Here is a 21,207-nt window from a genome sequence, read left to right on the forward strand (position 1 = left end):
CAGTTTCACTCCCTATATGGAACCCCAGATAACATCAGAGTGAGCCTCCATCACACATTGCCTTAAGCATCCCCATATAGAAAAATCCATATTTAAAAAAAAGATAAATTTTGAGGATATTATAGAGCTTACAAAAGGACTCACACAAGGATTTCTTAAAATAACATTTAAAAATATATCTCCATTGTGTATTCTACAACTCTTTACTGTTGTAGCAATTGTTGTCTCTTTAAAATAGATTGCATAGCTTCAGGCTACTCTAAAAAAAGCAGAAGGTACAATAATGATTTCAGATAAAGGAACAATAAAAATTGATAATGTCAAGAGGAAAAAAAACCCAAGAGACTACATTATGCTTAAAGGCAGCATAGATAATGAAAAAAATAACATTATTAAATATATATGCACCAAATGACATAGTGTCAAAGTTGTGAAAAGCAAAGCTATGATGAGATCTCCAAGATGGCAGAGTTGTTTTCAACATAACTTTTTCAACCTAACAACCTCAAAGGAAGGAAATATGAGCCAAGTCTAGTGTAATTAAAACTAAATCTACAAGATAAGAAGAGATATACACTGCACAGGAACAAAGCTTTATGAAATAACATCAGAGAAATGAAATACCTAAAACTCTGCCTCACCAACCCCCCCCTCAGGCTCTCCTATGTGCCAGCTTTGACTAGCTAAAACAAAACATAAGCTTGTATGTTTGCATTATTTGTTTGTAGTAGCCCAGTTCTGGTTCCCCTTGAGAAATAACAGTCAATATATAAAAAAGAAAGGGAGGATAACTTAAGGGTGAAGGCAGAAGTTGAGGAAGTGCCGAGGTAACTAAAAACAGCAGTATATAAGAAAAAGGGGCCTAGAAACATAACTGGAGGCAGTCCTTTTCTCTAAAGTTATGTGAACAGAGACTAAAATGGAACTACAAAATGGAAATCAGGAGGGGATAAAAAACCCTAGTCTCATGAGTTTGTGTTGGAGACCTTGTATATGTCACAGAAATTGAAAAAGGAGAGTCAAGGACAGTCAAAGAGTAGGGAGGGAAGCAAGAGATAAAATACTAGAAAATAAGCAAAGGATAATAACAAAAAATCAAGAGAGAAAAGGTAGGAATAAGACAAACTTTTAAGCAAACAAACCTACTATAGGACTCATAAAACAAGAGAAAATGAATTAGAATTTTTAAAAAAATACAACTGTTAACATATCGAATAAATATACTTTGAGGGGAAATGAACTCAAAGCCCTGATTGACAAAGAAACTTTTGTTAACTATCTAGGAATAATGACATGTAAATCCCCAATTGTTCAACATAAAGTTAAAACTTTTCAAGGAAGATATTAGCATGGAAAATAAGTCAGAAACTGGAGCTTTCAAAAGAGAAATAACTAAGACAAAAACTGGGTAGAAAATTGGGACCAAACAATGGAGAATGTCTCCATGGTAATGGAGGTTAGCTTAGGCCCTTATCAACTTCTCATCAGGACAAATACAGTAGCTTGCTACCAGGTCTGACCATGCCCATCCCACTACTCAACAAAGTCCAGTGGCTTCCTGTTACTTCTAGGACAAAATATAAAATCCTCCATTTGGCATTTCCAACTCTTCATCACCTGACTCCATCTTTTCTTCCATGATTCTCACACATTACTCCTCACAACACATTATATGGCCCAGCCATATCAGTCTGTATGCTGTCCTTACACATTTGCACTGGCTATCCCTCAATGTCTGTAATACTGTCCCTCTGCATCTTTCCTTATTAAAATTCTAGACTTCCTTCAAGACTCAGCTCAAGTGCCACCTGTCCCCCTGAATTACTAGTGCCATCTTTTCTGAGATTACTTCCAACTCACCCTGTGCATACGTTGTATGTATGTAGTTAGTTCTATATTTTATTTTCCACTAGAGTGTAAGCTTATTGAATGCAGATTGCTTCCATTTTTTTCTTTTTGGATTTAGAATAGTACTTGGTGCATAGCAAACACTTGACAAATGCTTATTGATTGAATTGCAAAGCCAAAATATAGAAATGCAAGCAAATTTACCAGAAGAAAAGTGTTAATAATTACAAAGAGCAATATGCTGTATAGAAGAAACATATTAAAAATAAACACATAATTAAAATGAGATGCTAAAATAAAATTTAATATGCATCAGATGATTACAAAAATCAATAGCTGTAATCATACTATCAGGTTATAGATAAGAATAGAGGCTGAACCTGTAATTTCACTGGTATAGGGAACTCCTGGATAAGGAAACTCCCTTGATTGATGCAGGTCAGCATTTTCTTTGAAGTTTATAGTGTTAGAGAGTTGCATAGAGAACTCAGAAGTTGTGATTTGTAAAGGATCACGTATGTTTCAGAGGCAAATCTTGAACCCAGTCTTCCTGACTTTGAGGACATTTTTCTATGCATTATGTAATGTCTGTCTCTTCTTGCTATCAGAGAAAGTAAATTAAAAAATTCAAAAAGTCAAGAGAGATAAAATATATTATGCTTAATGGAACCATACACAATGAAACAATATCAGTAACATACATATATGCACAAAAGGGTATAGCATCTAAATTAACAAGGAAAAGGTAACAGTTTTATAGTTAAATAGATTGTAAAAGCATTTTTAGGATACTTTAATGTTACTCTCTGAGACCTGGAAAAAAATCTAGCAGAATATTAAGCAAATATATAGAATTAAGCCAATCTGAAAAGTTAGATTTGAAAGACTTATGGCATATATATTTTCTCAACAGCAGATGATAACTTTAGAAAATAGACAATATGCTGTGGAACAGAAAATTTGAAAATAATAAAAGAAGAAATATTAAACATATCCTTTATAAGCCACATCATAATAACACTAATAATTAATAGAGACTATAAGCCAACATATAGATTGAATATAAAATTAGTAATAATACCTGAATAATAAGAAGCGCAAAAGAAAAATAATGAAAACATTTAATGATCATGTTAATAAGAAAAATAATTATGAACCAATATATCAAAATTTCAAAGATGCAGTTCTCATGGGAAAATTTATTTCTGAAAATATTTATTACCCAAATAGGAGGATTGATAAACTGGTCACAAAATTTAAAAACCTATAAAATCAACAAAATACTACATGAATTTTATCAATATTTAAAGAACAATTAAATTCTCTATTCTATAAGTTATTTTCAATAATTGGGAAAGGACTCCCCTAAATTTCATTTATGAGAGAAAATTTATCCTAACAACTAACCCAGGGAAGGAAAAAGCATGGAAAGAGAAGTCTGGACCACTATGACTAATGAATACTTATTTTAAAATATAAATAATTCCCTATTTAAAAAAAATCACCAGAATATACATACACACATATGCATATACACAGTATTACAAAGAAAAAAAAAATAAAAACCATACAATTATAGAAACAGATACAGAAAAAAAGTATATGGCAAAATGCAACATTCATTTAGGCTAAAATCCATAAAAGTACAGGCAAATAAAGATTTAAAAAATAAAATATAATGTCATTAACTGAATATAATTATGTTTTATAGTAAACTTTCCAAATTGTAAAATAGATGATAAAGTATATATACACAGATTAGCAGTGAAATTGGACACTTGAGTGACTGCACTTCTAGCCTGTGTTATATAGGGAGAACAAGTTCCCCAAAATTTATACAGACACAAATATTCACATATACATGCATATGTGTGTACATGCATATACATGCCAATAGTTAGAATTATTTGCAATCAACACAAACTGAAAACTTCCCCAAGTAAGTTTAGGGGTAATGCAAAGATATCACTTCACTCTACTATTATTTAATTTTAATACATATATAAGACAAGAGATCTACATTAAAGATAGTAGAAAAATTCCTTTTTGCAGGTCATATGAAGATTTATTTAGAAAATTTTAGATTTTTTTTTTGCTTTTTGGAGGGGGGAAGGCAGGGAAGTTGGGGTTAAGTGACTTGCCCAAGGTCATATGTCTAGTTCAGGTTAAGTATCAGAGGCCAGATTCAAACTCAGGTCCTCCTGACTCTAGGGCCACTGCTCTATTCACTGTGCCACCTAGCTGCCTCAAAAATTTTAGACTGTTAAAGAAAAAACTGTGCTATTAATATTTTCACAGGTCACATAAATCCAAAATATAATAACATTTCTGTACAGCATTAAAAAAGAGTGGAAAATGATGAAAAAATTCATTAAGTATAACTTCAAAATGCATAAGATATCTTGGATGTTAATCTACCAAGACATACATAGGATATATTTTGTGTCTGTGTGTGTGTTTAAAGTGCACTTTACAGAATTAAAGGAAAACTAAGTAGTTGGAGAGCTACTCAATGCCCATATTTGGGCAAAATCAATGTAATAGGATAATTTTATTATTTGAATTAATTTGTAGACAAAAAATAACAAAGTTCATTTGGAAAAACTAAAATTCTTGAATATCAAACTAAATAGAGAGGAAAAAGTAGGAATGAAGGAATAACCTCATTGCCAGACCAAATTATATTATGAAAATTAAAAAATACTATTTGATTAAAAAATATAAAAACATGTGAGTGGAATGCCCAAAAAGAAAGAATTAGAAAGGATTCACCTCAAAAACCCATTGTTCCACTTAACTGAGAATTTAGTCTACTTGTGAAAGAACTCATTTTTTGACAAACACTATTATGAAAACTGGAGAGCAATTAGGCAGAAATTACTATGTATAATATAAAATATACTAACACTTTATGACATATGCAATGATAAGTATTAATGAATACTAAACTGAATATAAAAGATCAACCTTATAAAAATGGAAAGAGAACAAGACTAGGCACCTTTCACAACTATGGCAAGGGGAACAGTTTTTAACAAAAAAAAAATGGATAAAGGAGATTATAAAAGAAAGAAAAACCAGATAATTTCCATTATTTGGAATTAAAATGCTTTTCCATGGACAGAATCTATGCCATTGGTGTAAAAGTGGAAACTGTCCATGGAGGTTGGGGTGGGGGGAATCTTTCCATTAAATATCTTTGTTCATTGTCTGATATCTAAGGCAAATAGGAGGAATATTTTTTTGCAGCAAAGAGCTGGAAAAAAGTTAGTTGACCATAAGTGAATAAATTTTCAAAAGCATTTATTAAACACTTTCTAAATGACAGCAGATAGGAATAACAAAAACCAAAATGATACAGTCCCTGTCCTAAAGAAGTTTATATTCTAATGGGAGAGACAACACCTTTGTGGTCTCCAAGAAAGGGAAGAATGATCTGGAGAATTAAAGGTATTTTGGGCAAAGCCACAGAACAGTTGATTGCCACACTCTTTCCAATACCAGCAGTAGTGTTAATTGGATTACCCACTATTTATAAAGAGAGAGAGAGTTAAAGTCAGGCGTGCCCTGGTAACTACAGAGAGCATTGCGCTTTCTTGGGACTTCCACCTTGTTAGGGCTGAACAAACTCCAGGATTCTTCTTTAAGTGGCAAAAATGCCACCTGGTGGTTAAACTATTCTAAACTAAAATTTCTCTAAGTGATCAAATATCCCAGATGAGCTACTCAACCATTAACCTCTCTTTTAGCAGTGGGCTCTCTGAGAAATTCTGAAACAAGGTTTATCCAAAAAATATCTTTTATAGCTACATCTGGTCTCCAAAGATTGTCTATCCCTATGATGGGTATGAGTAGATATAGAATAAAGCTATATTGACAGGTCTATTAGGTGTACACACTAGTCATTGTGTTTTAAAGTATGCCAAAGTACATGGTAAACAAGTCTGCAAGAAAAGTGACATTCTGTAATTACCTCTTCCTATCAAAAGAAAAACAATTCACAGAAATTTAATTAATACAGCAAGAGTCTATTTCCTATCTTAATTCTATCTTAATTGCAAAAGCAGATCAATTAGAATCAACAGGAACTAGTGCAGCCCCTATGCAGTTTTAAGTTTCACTTAACAATCCCTTAGTCAGTAGGATCAATATATAGAAGTGCTTAATAGATGTTGAATTGAATTTAATCAGGAACATACCTTCTGAAGTCGAATATACTACCTTCACCATCAGTGCCCCCACGAAGCAACCAAATCCATTAAATAGAGACAAAAAATTCATGGAGATTCCTCTGACTTTACTTGGTATGAGTTTATATGATATTGCAGAACCTTAGGGAAGCAAGAGCAAGGCAAGAGTTCAGGAAAATCTACACCCTAAAACACAGCTGCAGATATTGCCTAAATTTTGTTGAATTAAATTCCAGATAAAATATCATGGCAGGGGTGGTAGTGGTGGTGGTGTCAAAATGAGAATTAGTTTATGTGAAGTTTGCTACTAAGCAGTAAATCATTTAACTATTATTTGTCAGTGTCTACAAGGGTTAAATCCAACAGAACAAAATTTTTTTCAGGCTATGAGAAGTGGGTTAGCTAATAGCTATCTTACAATATTCAGGAAATTGCCCTACAATTTGTTAAAATGGTAATTTTTGATACAGTTCCACACTGAAGTAGGCAACCTTTTGTGCCCCTTTCTGGCACTATGATACTGGCATTCTATTTACATTAAGTTGAATATTGAAACTTACTTTTTTTTTTGAGGGGGGGAGGGCAGGGCAATTGGGGTTAAATGACTTGTCCGAGTTAACATAGCTAGTAAGTGTTAAGTGTCTGAGGCCAAATTTGAACTCAGGTCCTCCTGACTCCAGACACCTCAGAAACTTACTATTTCTTACAAAATAAAATCACTAAATATTTATTGAGTCTCTATTGCATGCATGGCACAGTGTCAGACTCTAGGATGTTCATTGTTTGTATTTTTAGATTTGATGAGTTGACTGATCATCTAAAATTAGGACAGAGCAATAGGGACACAATGAACCTTTACTTATTTCCTTTCTCCCAACAACATTAAAGTAACTATTTGTCTCTCAGGCTCACAGGATCTAAGGAGAAAAAGGAAACAAAAGAATGACGTCCTTCTCTCCTCTGGCCTCCATCTTTAGAGGATGAATGCTTTTACTCACTTCCTCCCTCCTACTGACTCCGCAGTTGTGACCTTTCCTTGGTCAACGCTAGGTGAAGCAATGGGTAGACTTGGAGTCAAGGAGACCAGAGTTCAAATCCTGCCTAAATGAGAGCTATTCATTCTGTCTTTCTCGTGAATCTCCAAAACTGCCTATTTGCCGTTGAGAACCTAAACATGCCACAAAGAAATTCTAACTGATCACAACTTTGGATCAAGAGTAAGACACTAAGACACTACAAGAGAAGAAATTGTAAATAACTGAAAAAAAATTGTAGAGTTAATGCCTGCCATTTGTAGGAAGGGGGTAAAGTTAGAGTGCATTTTGGGGGATAGATTTTAACTTTGGGCTGTTCTAGCCATCTTTTGGATTTTGAATAGGCACAGATCACAAAAAGGGAGAACTGAACAGTCAATGAAGAAATCTTAATAAGTGTTTGCCATGTGCCAGATAATAAAAATACAGGCAAAAAAGAAGGACAATCTCCAACCTGAAGGAACTTATATTCATATGGAAGGGGGGAGAAAATTCATAAAAGGAAGCTGAAAGTGGAATAGTGTGTGTTTGTGTGTGTGTGTATTTGTGTGTTTTTTGGGGGGGAGGGTGTTGAAGGTATCTGGCATCAGCAAATGTTAGAGAAGTCCAGAATGTATGCAGCTTTTAGAGAAATGAAGTCACCTTGAAATCCCAGTCTTAGACCTCATTTAAAATGACTGCTGGAGTCTGTCTTTTTTTTTCATTTTATTTGTGTGTGAGTATGTGTGTGTATGCCTCTTTTCATTTTATATAGTACAGGTATGTATGTATGTGTATATATATGTATATGTATACATATATAAAATTTTGGGAGAGGAACAAACAAATTGGGAGCAAGTTGCAATCAACATTTATAGATGATTATCAAGTAAGTCCTCAATTTTCTTATCTTTTGACAGAATATAAGCTGTTTGAGGTCAGGGACTGTTTCATGTTTGTTTTTGTATGTTTAGCACTTAAGGGTACTCAATAAATTCTTGTGGATTGATTGATTGTTGACCATTATAATTCCTTGCCTTCACCTTTCCCAGTTTAGATCTTCAAAGTCATTTTTCATGATTTCATGTCAATAATATATCTACCTTGCTTTTTACTTCTAAAATGCATTTACCTCTCCATATATAGATATCCTAATGTCTCTTTGTGAAGTAATTCAACATTTTTACTCTATTGTCTATGTGTCCTGAATATATATACATACATATATATACGTATACACACATATGTTTGCCTTCATTTATCAATGTCCAAAAAGCATGTGGAGCCAAGGGATTCTTTTTGTATAGTACTTAGCACAACATTAAACAATCGGGCACTTAATAATTTGTTGTTCAGTTGTTTTTCAGTCATGTCTGTCTCTTTCTGACCCCATTTGCAGTTTTCTTGGTAAAGATTTGGAGTGGTTTGCCATTTCCTTCTTCAGTTAATTTTATGAATGAAGAAGCTGAGGCAAACAGGATTAAATGAATTGCCCAGGGTCTTTCAGATCAGATTTGAACTCAGGAAAAGGAGTCACCCTGACTCTAGGCCCGACACTCTATCCACCTAGCTGCCCTCACTTAATAATACTATAAATATACTTTACTGATAATGATGAGTGATGAAGGAAAATCATATGGAGAAATGCTTTGACTTTTTTATGGGAAAGGCATTATATAAATTCAATTTTTTAAAATGTCATAGCATTTCAAATGATGGCAGAAAGCCTGATTCTAATGTTTAGAATAATGTAAAGAATGTATACATAAGATAAATTAGAAGAGGCAGAAGAAGTTTTGGAAAAAAGTGATTGTTAAAAGAAGAAACTTTGCTTATGGATTTTAACTATCTAAAAATATAAATAGTTGTCTAAGTAGTCCTATTTCTTCCATTGTGCAAAAGTAGAATTTTCAGCCCATTATTACTCTGTTAGTTAATTATTAACTGACACTTTTGCTGGAATTTCTAGTACAATATAATTCATTAACACACTTTGCTAGCTCTCTGTCTGCTGCATAATCCTTCTTTTGTGTCACTTCAGTAGTTTTGAAAGTGTCCATTTCCCTTTTATAGTACTTAACTTTTTAAGATCAAGAATCTCTATTTTGACCCTTTCTATCTCTCTTCCTTCATGTTCTATTCTTCAAACTAAGTCATTACCACACTGATCATTTTCAGGACCAAAGATATTTCCTTTGTCTCAGTCTCTTAACTGCAGGCATGAGACAAACCAACTACTATTCAAAAGTTCTTTTATTTTGCTATTAAATTGCACATACCTACTCTTAAGCATTAAGAACATATCTGAATTCTAGTCCACCTGCCAATAATTGCTAGAATGTGTCTACGGGTGGTGGTTGACTACTAACACAGATGTTTCATCAGAACATAATCAGAGTAAACAAAATATATTGTTATAATAAACTTTTTCAAGTACTTGGTACTGAAAGGCTTGGAAATTTCACTAGCTCTTACAAGGAGACGGAGGTCTTTCCCTGGCCAAAATTCAGAACCCAGGCAAAGCCTTAGCAGCTGATAGATAGGCATAATAAAGACAGGAATGATGTATAAGTGCATGGAGAATATTGACTTTGCCTCCTTACTTACTTTTGACTCTGGTGCAAATTCATTTATACAATAGAACAGAGTATTTTGGGAGCATTTTGCCCTAAATTAGATGATAATCTGCAAAAGAGTGATTTGATTTCTCATGAAGACATGGGGGATAAGAAAGGAATATTTAGTATTATCCTGAGGACACTGTCTGGTTGCGTGTGGTGGTGATAATTAAAGTTACGAGTCTGCCTTCATCATGTAGAAGTTCTAAATGCTCTATCCTATCCTTCTTAAACAGAGATGGCTCAGGTGGCCTTGAAGAGAAGATATATCAGTATTCAACACTGCACTTCAACACTCTGAAAAGACTATGGGATCAGTAGAGGGAGATGCTGACAGAGGGCAGAGGTAGAAGGTCATGAGAACAACATGTCAGTAGAGATGTCCTGCATAGCATTTGACTAGACCAGTAGAAATCAGCAGAGCAATGTGCCCAGCTGAGATATCACACCCAGAGAGGAGGTCCAGTGAAATGAAAGTGATGTCATCATTAGAAGAGATCCACATTCTTGCATTGTTGAAAGAATGAATTGCCTCTCCGTGCATATTCCCTACATAGGAGTCCCTAGTATATAATCCCAATGGATGATGGCTCTCTTCAACGATGGTGTGCATATTAGTGGGAAGGTATGCTCCACATTTATTCAGAGAGTATAACAGTGTGCATCATCTTAATATATTATTTCATCAAATGCCATTGTCTTTAATTGTGTCCCCTGAGTGACTAAAGAAAAAGGAAGCACATAAATGGGGCTTGTGGGCTCTCATTTTGAGTAGAGAGGACTCACAGAGTACCTTTAACATGAGTTAGCTATTTTGGAAGTCCCACATACTAGAGGGGTGTCCCAGTTGCTGTACTCTCATTGTTCTTAGTAAATATTACAAGGTGTTCCCAGCTCCCATATCCTTTCTCATATTCCAGTTGGTTGTTGATGGCTTTTATTTGAATAAGACTAAGGGCATTAGAAGATAATATCACAGGAATATCATATCACAGTAATGATCTCCAGTGAGTCAAAGACTGAGGGAGTGGCCTCCTATTATAGACATAGGATTGGACGGACCCTTTTGATTTCATACTGTGGATTCTGAGAAGGTGGTTGATTCTCTGTTCAGTTAACAAGAATCATGTTCTGTCTCAAATGAATGAGTTGGCAATTTTCAACATGGAAAGGGATTGTACTACCATCCAGTATCCAATTAAATCAGCATTGCATCTCCTCTAATGAAGCAGAGCTGAGAACAGGCATAATAGTTTTATATGTCCAGAAATAGGATGACTTCTGGAGTATTGACCTTTGACATTCCTTCCTGTAATACTCTTGCCTTATAATTATAAAGAGAACAGGAACCTGGTAACTCTGTAACTTTTAATTGTTAGATGAAAAAGGAACAAAAATCTGGTGACTGCTACTCCCATTGCTTCCTGGACTGTGAGTACTAGTCTTTAACACTATATCACCTCTCCCATATTTTCTCCATTCATACTGAATATTCCTGGAGAAGACAACTATGCTAATGATCCACTACAAATTAATGTTATCTAACTTCAAATTGACCCCCACCACTACCAAACACAATTTTTACTTTTCCTCATTTGACTCTCTATCCTGATCCTTTTGTCAGTGGTTCTAAACCTTTTTTTTTCTTTCCTCAAGCTCCAAGTCTTTTCCACCTCTTCCTTTCCCAGATATTGTAGGTTCTTTTATTGGGAAAATCAAGGCCATGTGTTATTCCTTTTCTCCTATATATGGGGAAGAGGTGGCCCTTCTCATTGCTAAAGCAAACCCCCATTCCTGGGCCCTGATGCTATCGTTTTTGCTAACTCCTAGATTATACTCCATTGGTAGTTTTCTCTTTCACTCTTTCACTTGCAAATCTTCTGACTCCCACTCTTTACTGGCTCTTTTCTTAATGCCTATGAACAGGGTAAGGCTATCCCTATTTTAAAAATACCATTTTACCATCCCATCCCCTCAAACTATTACTATAGATCTTTCTTCACTTTCACTTTCAAACTTTTAATAGTCATAGTAACAACAACAACAACTTGCACAGGGTCACACAGCTTGTAAGTGTCTAACATGGAATCTGAACTCAGATCTTAACTCTCTCCCTCACACTACCACTACTGAACAACTTTTAGATAGAATTGTCCACACCCTCTGACTTCATTTCTTTGCCAGTTTCAGACCCTTTGAAATATGACTTCTAATCCTATTACTTGAATGAAACTACTCTCTCCAAAGTTGCCAATCTCTTAAGTATAAATCTAATAAGATTTTATTAGCTCTCATTCACTTTGGCCTCTGCAGTTTTTGAGACACCCTTTTCTCCTAGAGACTCCCTTCTCCCCTTTTCTATAGCAGAACTCTCTTTGCTTGCTCAAAATCTGTCATCTACTCTCTTAGTGTGGATGTCCTCCAAGTCTCTGTCTTGAACCATGTTTTCTTAATCTTTTAAAAATTTACTCTTTCCTTTGGTGGTCTCATATATTTCTATGGATTCAAATATCATAGCTAAGAGGATGGTTCCAAAATCCATATGTCCACACCTAAACCATTCTGAACTCTACTCCTACACTGTCAACCATATAGTGGACATTTCTTGGTTGTCTTCTAGATGTATCAATTTCATTATGTCCTAAAGGAATTCATTATTTCCTTTTCCCCCAAAAGCTGCCCTTCTTCTAATCTTTTTTATTGTGTGTAATATAAAAACTCTTTAGGTGGGAATTTAAGGTCCTTTGCCATCTGGTCCCTTTACAGACTCATTTGATGCTACCTACCTTTCACAAGCTCTACATTCCTTGAATTCAAACACTTAATATACTGTCTTCATTTTACCATTCCCTACACCTAGCAGGTACTCCTTTTCCATTCCATCTCTTGGATTCCTTATCTTTTTGTTCAATATTTAGCTCAGCTTCCACTTCCTTTATGAATGAAGGCAAGGAAAGGATATAAGTTTTAAAACAAAGGGAAATTTTGACATGACATAACATTCAGTATGTTGTAAACTTATATTACTGAATTTCTTATTCAATAAATTATTTTTGGTTTTATATGTATGTAGTCAAACGGTAAGATTTTCTGCTTCATAGAGATATGTGTTACTGTATCCTCCTTCCTTCCTTCCTTCCTTCCTTCCTTCCTTCCTTCCTTCCTTCCTTCTTTCCTTCCTTCCTTCCTTCCTTCCTTCCCAATAGCAGGACAGCTTTAATTCATTCTGTTTCCAACCTGGTCTTATTCCCCTCCTCTAATGCATGAGGTATGCTTGTGTGTGTGTGTGTGTGTGTGTGTGTGTGTGTGACCATACTAATGCTGAAATTAGTATGGATGTCTGATCAACTTAACCCACTACAGTTCACTACAGTTCAGAACTCCCATACTCAAGAGAGCTGCTAACATTAATCTATGCATAGCAGGCATGATGGTGTGCATCAAGGTGTGACTAGATCTTAAGAGTAGAACATTTAATTTATAAAGATGAACAATCCAGATAACTAAGCTAACCTAGATCTTTTGTTGAATTAAATTTTGAATTTTATGTCTACTTTTTGAGATGTTGCTGATTCCATCCAAGAATTCAAACTTTGTTAACAATACTGAATTATCTGGACAATTTTTAACATTCCACTTTGCTTGTGTAGACATCATTAAAACACCTTATTATTTTACTTCTTTTATGCTTGTTTGTAAGAAAGTCACTAAGAGATAATGGTTCTTAAAGGCAGAGTGCCTTTATTTTAATTTTCTTCTTGAGCATCTAGCCTAATGATTAGTGTTTTGAATCGATTAGTATAGTTTCCATTCCACATAGTTCTGATAGCATCAATTATTATACTATATGTGACAAAGCAATAAAATTAATCAAACATTTTAAAATGCAGGTAATACACAGGTTTGCTCAAAATTGTGGAAAACAGCCAGGAGGTGAAGAGACAATCATTTTAATTGTTTTTATTAGGCTGATGCTATTTTATCTGAAATAGGTCCAATAGTTCTATCATTAGTTGATGCTTCTACTTACTGGCTGGATTTACTAGAGTTTCAGCCACACCAAGTAAAATGTACTGAGGGGCCAGTTGGAGACAAGACATGGCAGAAACTGGAAGAATTTTGCCAGAAAGAATCTGCTCCACCAGAGGGAAGTTTTTTCTGTGTATCTCAAAGAAGCCAGCTCCCATCACAGACAAGGCAGCAGAAAGGTTACCAGCAACTGAGGGAAACACATAAAAAGAGTAAAAATAAAAATTCCTAGAAAAGGAATGTACTAAAAAGCAATAATTACTCTTATAACTAAAATGTTTCAAATCACTAAAAATTAGAGAAATTTGTATTAGAGTAGTTCTGAGGTTTCACTATATATCTACCAGACTGGTAAAGATGAGAAAAAGAGGAAAATGACAAATATTAGTGGGAAAACAGTCCCATTAATGCACTGTTATTGGAACTACAAATTAGTAGAACTATTCTGGAAAACAATTTGGAACTATTGTCTAAATGTTACTAAATTGTGCATGCCATTTGACCCTGTGATACTCCTACCAGACATATACCACCAGAAAGAGATCAAAGTTAGAGGAATAAGGTCCATATGTACCAACATATTCCTAGCAGCTCTTTTTGTTATAGCAAAGAACTGGAAAGTAAGAAGGTGTCCATTGACTGGGGAATGACTGAAGAAGGCATGCTATATGAAGGTAATGGAATAGTTTGTGCTATAAGAAATGATGAAAGGAATGAGTTCAGAGAAAATTGGGAAGATTTTTTGTCACCTCAGAGTAAAACGAGCTGAATCAGGAGAACAATTCATACAATAATAAAACAATGTAAAGACAAACAACACTGAAAGTCTTAAGAGGTCTGATCAAATCAATAACCAAGCATGATCCCAGAGGACTGATAATAATCAGTGCTACCTACCTATACTACCAACCCTCTCAAGATTCAGAAAGACAGAATTTTGGGCATGGGCAATGTCAGAATATGTTTTTCTTGACTATGTATATTTGTTGCAAGAGTTTCTTTTTCTTTTATTTAAGTTGGAGGTGAGAGTGAAAGAAAAGAAATGCTTGATAATTGAAAAAATAAGTAAATAAATAAAATGAGGTAGATTGATTTTTTTAAAGTGTGTCATCTCAAAAAACTTAGTTTCTTAGAAAATAAAATAAACTCCTAATGAAAGACCATTAGTTTTTCAGTCTGATGCATGCATACACACACACATCCTCCTATTCAATTTGTAAAATGTCTAAGAAATATAATTTGTTTTTGAGGATTTATAAGAAAAATTCACATTCATATAGGGATTTAGAATTGTAATGGATACATTTTATCTCATTTGACACAATAACCCCGTGACTGGAGTAGCATAGATAGCATTATCTCCATTTTACAAAGAGGAGGAAGCTGAAACTTATATAGATTGTGTTTTTCCAAATTCAAATAGCTAAGCTACCTGACCACACAACTAGGCAGTCTGGGAGGGGGTGACTTATGGGAATTCTTCCATCTTATAGTTGACATAGCCCTTTCTTTAGACTTAAAGTGGCACAGGGACCTATATCCTTTTCCTTAGAGCAGACTGATTCCTGTCCTTTGAGGATTCAGGGACCCAATGTTATTTATGGAAATGCACACTTTCCCACATCCCCTGAAAATGCTATTCTATCCCTAGAGGGTGAAGAGTTCTCAGCCATCACTGGAAGGCTTATAATGTTTGTCTTTAGCACCATTTCTTCCTCCCTGGAGCAACCCCACATCTCTACCTAAGGGTCAAGAGCTAATGTATCAGGAAGGAAAAGGATATCCCCTCTTCTGAGCAGCCCCACCCCTGCCTTGGGAAGGATGAGGACTCCTATGTAATTGGAAATATTACCAATCACCCCTGGGAATACTCAACTTTTCTCATGAAGGTCCCTGGAGTTTTAAATTCCTCTTCCTCCCTGGGAAGATTATGGTTGAGAGATGTTGTCCCATTGTGGATTTGTAAGATCTATTTGCCTGCTTTTTTCCTCTTGCCTGTACTAACCTGTACTTTACTAAAAGGATTATATTTAGCTTGGAGGGGTAGGAGGAATTTAATGGATTCAATCAATACTTACTCCTTATCATGGGATTATCCACTGGGGACCTGGAGTTTATTTCTGCTTCTCCTCCCTTGGGTGGAAAACTCCCACTCACTGGAATCCTGTGCTACAATATTTATCTTTAACCTTGGCAAACCCTGGTGATCCCATCTTAATAATGGTTCTGGAGATAGTAGAGTTCTTTTGACTTCAAATTTCATGTTCTTTTCTTCTTCTTGAATTAACTTTTTATGATTAATTTCACTATTTTGTAATATTCTATAGGAAGTATAGAATTGGCAATACTTTCCCACCTCCAAGATTTCTCCATGTCATGGCATTGTCATTATAGACAAAGTGCTATGAAAGAGCTAAAGCAATTATTAAGTAAATTAAGTGGAAGAAAATTCTGAAGTTAAAAACAAGACATCTTATTTCTATCTTAAATTAGGTCCCTAAATTATCATAGAATCCTTTTGCTAAAAGGCATGGGAATTTAGTGACTTCATATTTTTAAATATACTCTAATTTTCCTTATTTCTGTCTCTCTGTTTCTATGTTTCCTCTATTATCTACCATTTGGAGGTGAAAGCAGTAAGCTTGAATAGGGTGTCTTGGATCTGACAAACGGACAATGGACTTAGATGCTAAAGAGCAAAAGCAATTATTCACCCCACTATCTACCCCAAGGACTGAGAGTATAGCATGATCAGAAGAAATTGTATTTCAATTCTCTTGCCTATTAAAGAGGTTCTGATACAAGGAGAAGAAGCAAATTATGTAGCAAGAATTTTGAGCTACTGGTTGCTTGCTAACCAAAGAAAATCTGGTGGATGGAACTTTCTTTTTCCTGTGGAGAGGAGTAGAGATTTGGGAAAATATTTGGATTTCTGTAGAAGAAGAAATTTTCCTGCTTCTGCACAGTTGAAGAACAGGGAAAAAACAAAAAGATAATGACTCTATTCAGAAGCCATGGATAAAGTGTAGGCACATTGAAATAGTATCTGTAAATAAGAACAAGTTTGCATAAACAAGATAATCTAGGAACAGAGAGATAAATAATAAAAATGCAAATATACTCCTAGACTTAGTAGAGAGAAGCACTGAGGCAAAAATGAGCCAAATCCAAAAGAAAAAAAAGGGAGATCTGTGCTACCCATCTGACATATTCCTTAAACTCTGCATGAAGGTAACATCCCCATTCAAACATATGTACCTCACAATGCTTTCCTTATATTCTTTACTTAGGTGATACATGGGTTTCTTCCCCTTAAAAACTCCAGATCTAGAAACTTTCTTATTCTTTATTCTATGTTAACATCCTTGCGTTACTCTGAATTTATTGGAATTCTTCCAAAGTTTCTCCATCACAAATAATGCTACCATTGCTTTTAGATGTAGAGTTTAGAAAATATTAAAGAAGAACCCTCTACAACTGTGATTTTTAGGATTTTATCATAAATGAAGCCTCTTTTGTCAAAGGATTTTTCTATATATATTATACAATCATGAGATTTTGTTTTCTTTGTATGTTATGCTAAGTTTTCCTAATATTGTGTTTGAGTCAATTTGTTTTAGTCATAATTAATATTTTTGGATATATTCCAGTATTGTTCTCCACTAAGGCTTATTAAAATTTATTATGTCAACATTGATTTGTGAGGTAAAGTTGGAACTGATCCTTGAGTTCATTCTTCTCATTTTACAAATGATAAAATTGAGGCCAATAGAAGTTAACTGACTTTCCTAAGGGTACACAACTGGTAAATAGCTGGTTTGAACTCAGGCCACTTGACCTGACCTAAATTAATTACTCTTTCCATTGCATAGAGGTATTCAAATCATAATTAATAGAGTTTATATGATTTGGAGTCCTTGAAATAAGAGTTCATGTCCTACCCATGTAACATACTAAGTCTGTCATCATTGATAAATCACTTAACCTCTCAGTGCCCCAGCCAATCCTTTAATACCACAAATAATAGAAGAGTTGCCAATGTAATTCAATGGAGGGACAGATCTGGAACAGATCTGGAACAACAAAAACAAAGAACTATGCCTGGTTTCTGAGATCAGCTGAGCTAAATATAGGGAAACTCACTGCCAATAAGCCTAACCATAATGTAATGAATTCTTTGACCATTACTACCAACGCACCATCTCCACAAATCTGGGGCCCACCTACCTCAAAATACATATACGAATAGTGGAAAGAGTTTATACACCTAGGAAGCATGAGAGACATAAACACCCATGTGTCGCCAGAGCCCATACATTGAAAGGGGAATTCACTCCTCTAATATTATGATACCTCCAGTAACTTCTGATAATGACAACATGAAGTCCCGCAAATCATCACACAATGACTGTATAATGACATGCTAGGCATGTAGTCTCTGCTCTAATCTCATAATCATTGATCAATAGGGTTATGCTGAGCAAATGGATGTGGCTTTCTATCTGCCACAAGCTTCAGGTTTTCATCTCTTCAAAGAATCTTAAGGCTATTTTGGTTATTGGTGTGTGTGTGTGTGTGTGTGTGTGTGTGTGTGTGTGTGTGTGTGTGTGTGTGTGTTACTATTTATTATGATGCAGTAACTAGCAAAACTCTACCTGATAAGAGCAGACTGATAGTTCTTTAGTTATAGCTGAGTTATCAGATTTATCTAAGGGCAAAAATGTAAGTTAAGTACCCCAAAGTTCAGATTGCCTGTCCTCTTGACTTTTTCTGCCTGTGTCTATCACAGTTCCTTGTCCCACACAAACATTTCACTTAATCTTGGAAATTCCTGAGATCTTGGATATAAACTGGAACAAAAGCTAAACAAATGATATAATGTTACTGTCCTAGAGTCAAATACATTTATTTTTAAGCAATCGGGGTTAAGTAACTTGCTCAAGCTTACACAGCCAGTTATTTCTGGGTGTGGTGCTGAGTGTCTGAGCCCGGGATTCGATCTCCAGGTCATCCCGACACTGCAGCCAGTGCTCTTACTCGCTGTGCTACCTGGCCACCCCCAAATACATTTTTTTACTTTATTATGTATAATACTATAATATATTTTGTTATTTGGTGAATTTAAGGCACAGGTGAGAATAGGTGAGAACAGTGAAAACTATATAGGGAAATGTAGTTCTGTGTAGGAAATTAAGACTTGTAGATTTACAGAAGTCCCATGCTTATACATATTTGTGCATATTTTCTCTGAGAAAAGAACTAGCAGGCCTTAGAGATAGAAACTACCAAATAAAATGAGCAAATTAAATGGATAATATTTTAACAGATAGGAAATTATTACTTATAGAAAAGAAGTTTTGAGTCAGCTATATGTGTGTATATAGTTAGAGAAAATATTAAAATTAATACAAAACAGAAAAAAGAATAAAAATGAGGAAAAATATGGCACACAATTAAACAATTCCAATTTGACCTACTTAAATGAGTTACTGTTTCTAAACAATGGGGAATGGGTGGAATAACATCAATACATATGGCAACTTTGTGTAGAAGTTTAACTGATTGATGTAAGTCAATTTCTATAATGAGATCAAAAGAACTGCAAAACCACCTTAGTCAGAAAATACTTGACCTACTTGTCAATTAAAGTTTTGACTATTAAACTTATTTTTAAAAACCTTAGAGAAGGATGGTGGAAGGTTACCTGTATCATAACTTCATAAAACAGAATGAAAGAGGGAGGATAAAAGAAATTTAAGGAAATCTTGGTTATGAACTCTATGAATAAGGGCATCTGGAGATGGAACTTGAAGATTGTTTCAGGTAGAAATGATTTTAATTTTTTAAAAAATAACAAACTTCTCATCATCAAGGACAGTGAAGCCACTACAAATGGAATCCAATGTCATGATCTTTGATATGTTTTTAAAGGAAGTGGAAACTTCATGGAAGAAAATAAAGACATTAGACTACGAAACATACAAAGGAGAAATCCATTTTAGAGATGAAACAATTTTGAGGGAACTGAGAGTTGGAGGGTGAGGTAGGATGGATGACAATTTCAAAAGCTTAGAAAAGACCCCAGATTTTATCAATCAATCAACATTTATTAAGATTCTACTATGTGTTATTGAGGCAGCTAGATGGCTTAGTGGATAGAGTAATGGACCTGGAGTTAGGAAGACTTGAGTTCAAATTTAGCTTGATATTTAATAGCTTTGTAACCTTGGGCAAGCCACTTAACCTGTTTGCCTTAATTCACTGGAGAAGGAAATAGCAAGTCACTCCAAGAAAACCTGATAGTTTGCCAAGAAAACCTAATGGACAGCATTGGCATGCTATAGAACACAGGGTCAATAAAAGTTGGGCATGACTGAACAATTGAACAACAACAACAAAAAAAGGAATTAAGAGATAGATAGATTATTGATAAGGAAATTGAGGGAATGTCAACAATGACTGAACTATATACAGTCTACACAAAATTTGATCGAGTGAAACAGGATTCTGCAGAGATAATGGGTTTCTACAGATGTTTTTCTTTGCATGTGGCATTGCGATGATTGCATCAAGTCCTAGAGTATTACAGAGTATATGGAACTGTAGTCAAGAAGACCTGAATTTGGATCCTGCCTCATACACTTACTTGCTGTGTGAATAGGAAATCATTTAAACTCTACCTCAGTTTCCTCATCTGTAAAATAGGAATAATAATAGTACCTACTTCCGAGGACAAAATGAGATAATTGTAAAGCACTTTGCAAAACATAAAATTCTGTATAAATGCCAGCTATTGTTGTTATTGTTATTTCATAATCATGAGTTTGGTTTAAGTATTCACATAGGAAAAAAGTGGAAAAGATTGCTTATGAATAGACTAGTAGTCTCCAAATCTCTTGATCTCTTACCTACAAGAAAAAATAATTGTGCCTTTTTTTCTTTATTTCTATATCTAAATCATGTTCATGTATGTATATATACATATATAATTTTATATACGGACTAGTCCACTCATATATTATGTAACTATACAACTTACAAACACAAATTAAAATTATGCAGCAAAAATATTTTAAAATAAATTTTATTTTATTTATCAATGGTACAAAACCTTTTTTGCTTCCACTAAAATCTTCATCGATAGAAATAGCAATGTGATCAAATGTTTCATCACTTTTAAAAATCTTAGTCTAATATTTTATGATACAATGATTCAAAGGTTTGGTTCCAAGTTCAGTTTATTTTGATACTAGGTTTTAATGACTGAAAATGATTCCTCACAAAAATACATAGATTCAAATGAAAGGCATGTATCATTGATTGCACTGACTAAATCATGATACTAATTTTCAGTCCCATCCACCAAGTATGCAAAGTTTTTTTTTTTGTTGTTGTTGAGATTTGACTAGAAATTTCCATTTTTTAAAAAAGCAATTGGGGTTAAGTAACTTGCTCAAGGTTACACGGCCAGTTATTTCTGGGTGTGGTGCTGAGTATCTGAGCCTGGAT

General features: G+C 34.5%; 2 protein-coding genes across 2 annotated transcripts in view; one reads left to right on the forward strand and one right to left on the reverse strand.

The window, feature by feature from the left end:
* Positions 1-21,207, forward strand: part of MGST1 (microsomal glutathione S-transferase 1) — a 359,649-nt gene that overhangs the window by 88,882 nt on the left and 249,560 nt on the right. The gene's annotated exons all lie outside the window — the stretch shown is intronic.
* Positions 1-21,207, reverse strand: part of SLC15A5 (solute carrier family 15 member 5) — a 145,468-nt gene that overhangs the window by 33,648 nt on the left and 90,613 nt on the right. Inside the window, 2 exon segments of the mRNA XM_069106060.1 lie at positions 6,048-6,179; positions 13,700-13,888. Of these exon segments, the coding sequence (XP_068962161.1) occupies positions 6,048-6,179; positions 13,700-13,888 (321 nt within the window).

This window comes from Petaurus breviceps, unplaced genomic scaffold (genome assembly GCF_028583685.1).
Source record: "Petaurus breviceps papuanus isolate PSGF00001 unplaced genomic scaffold, PetGlider_PUasm1.0 78, whole genome shotgun sequence".
NCBI lineage: Eukaryota > Metazoa > Chordata > Mammalia > Diprotodontia > Petauridae > Petaurus > Petaurus breviceps.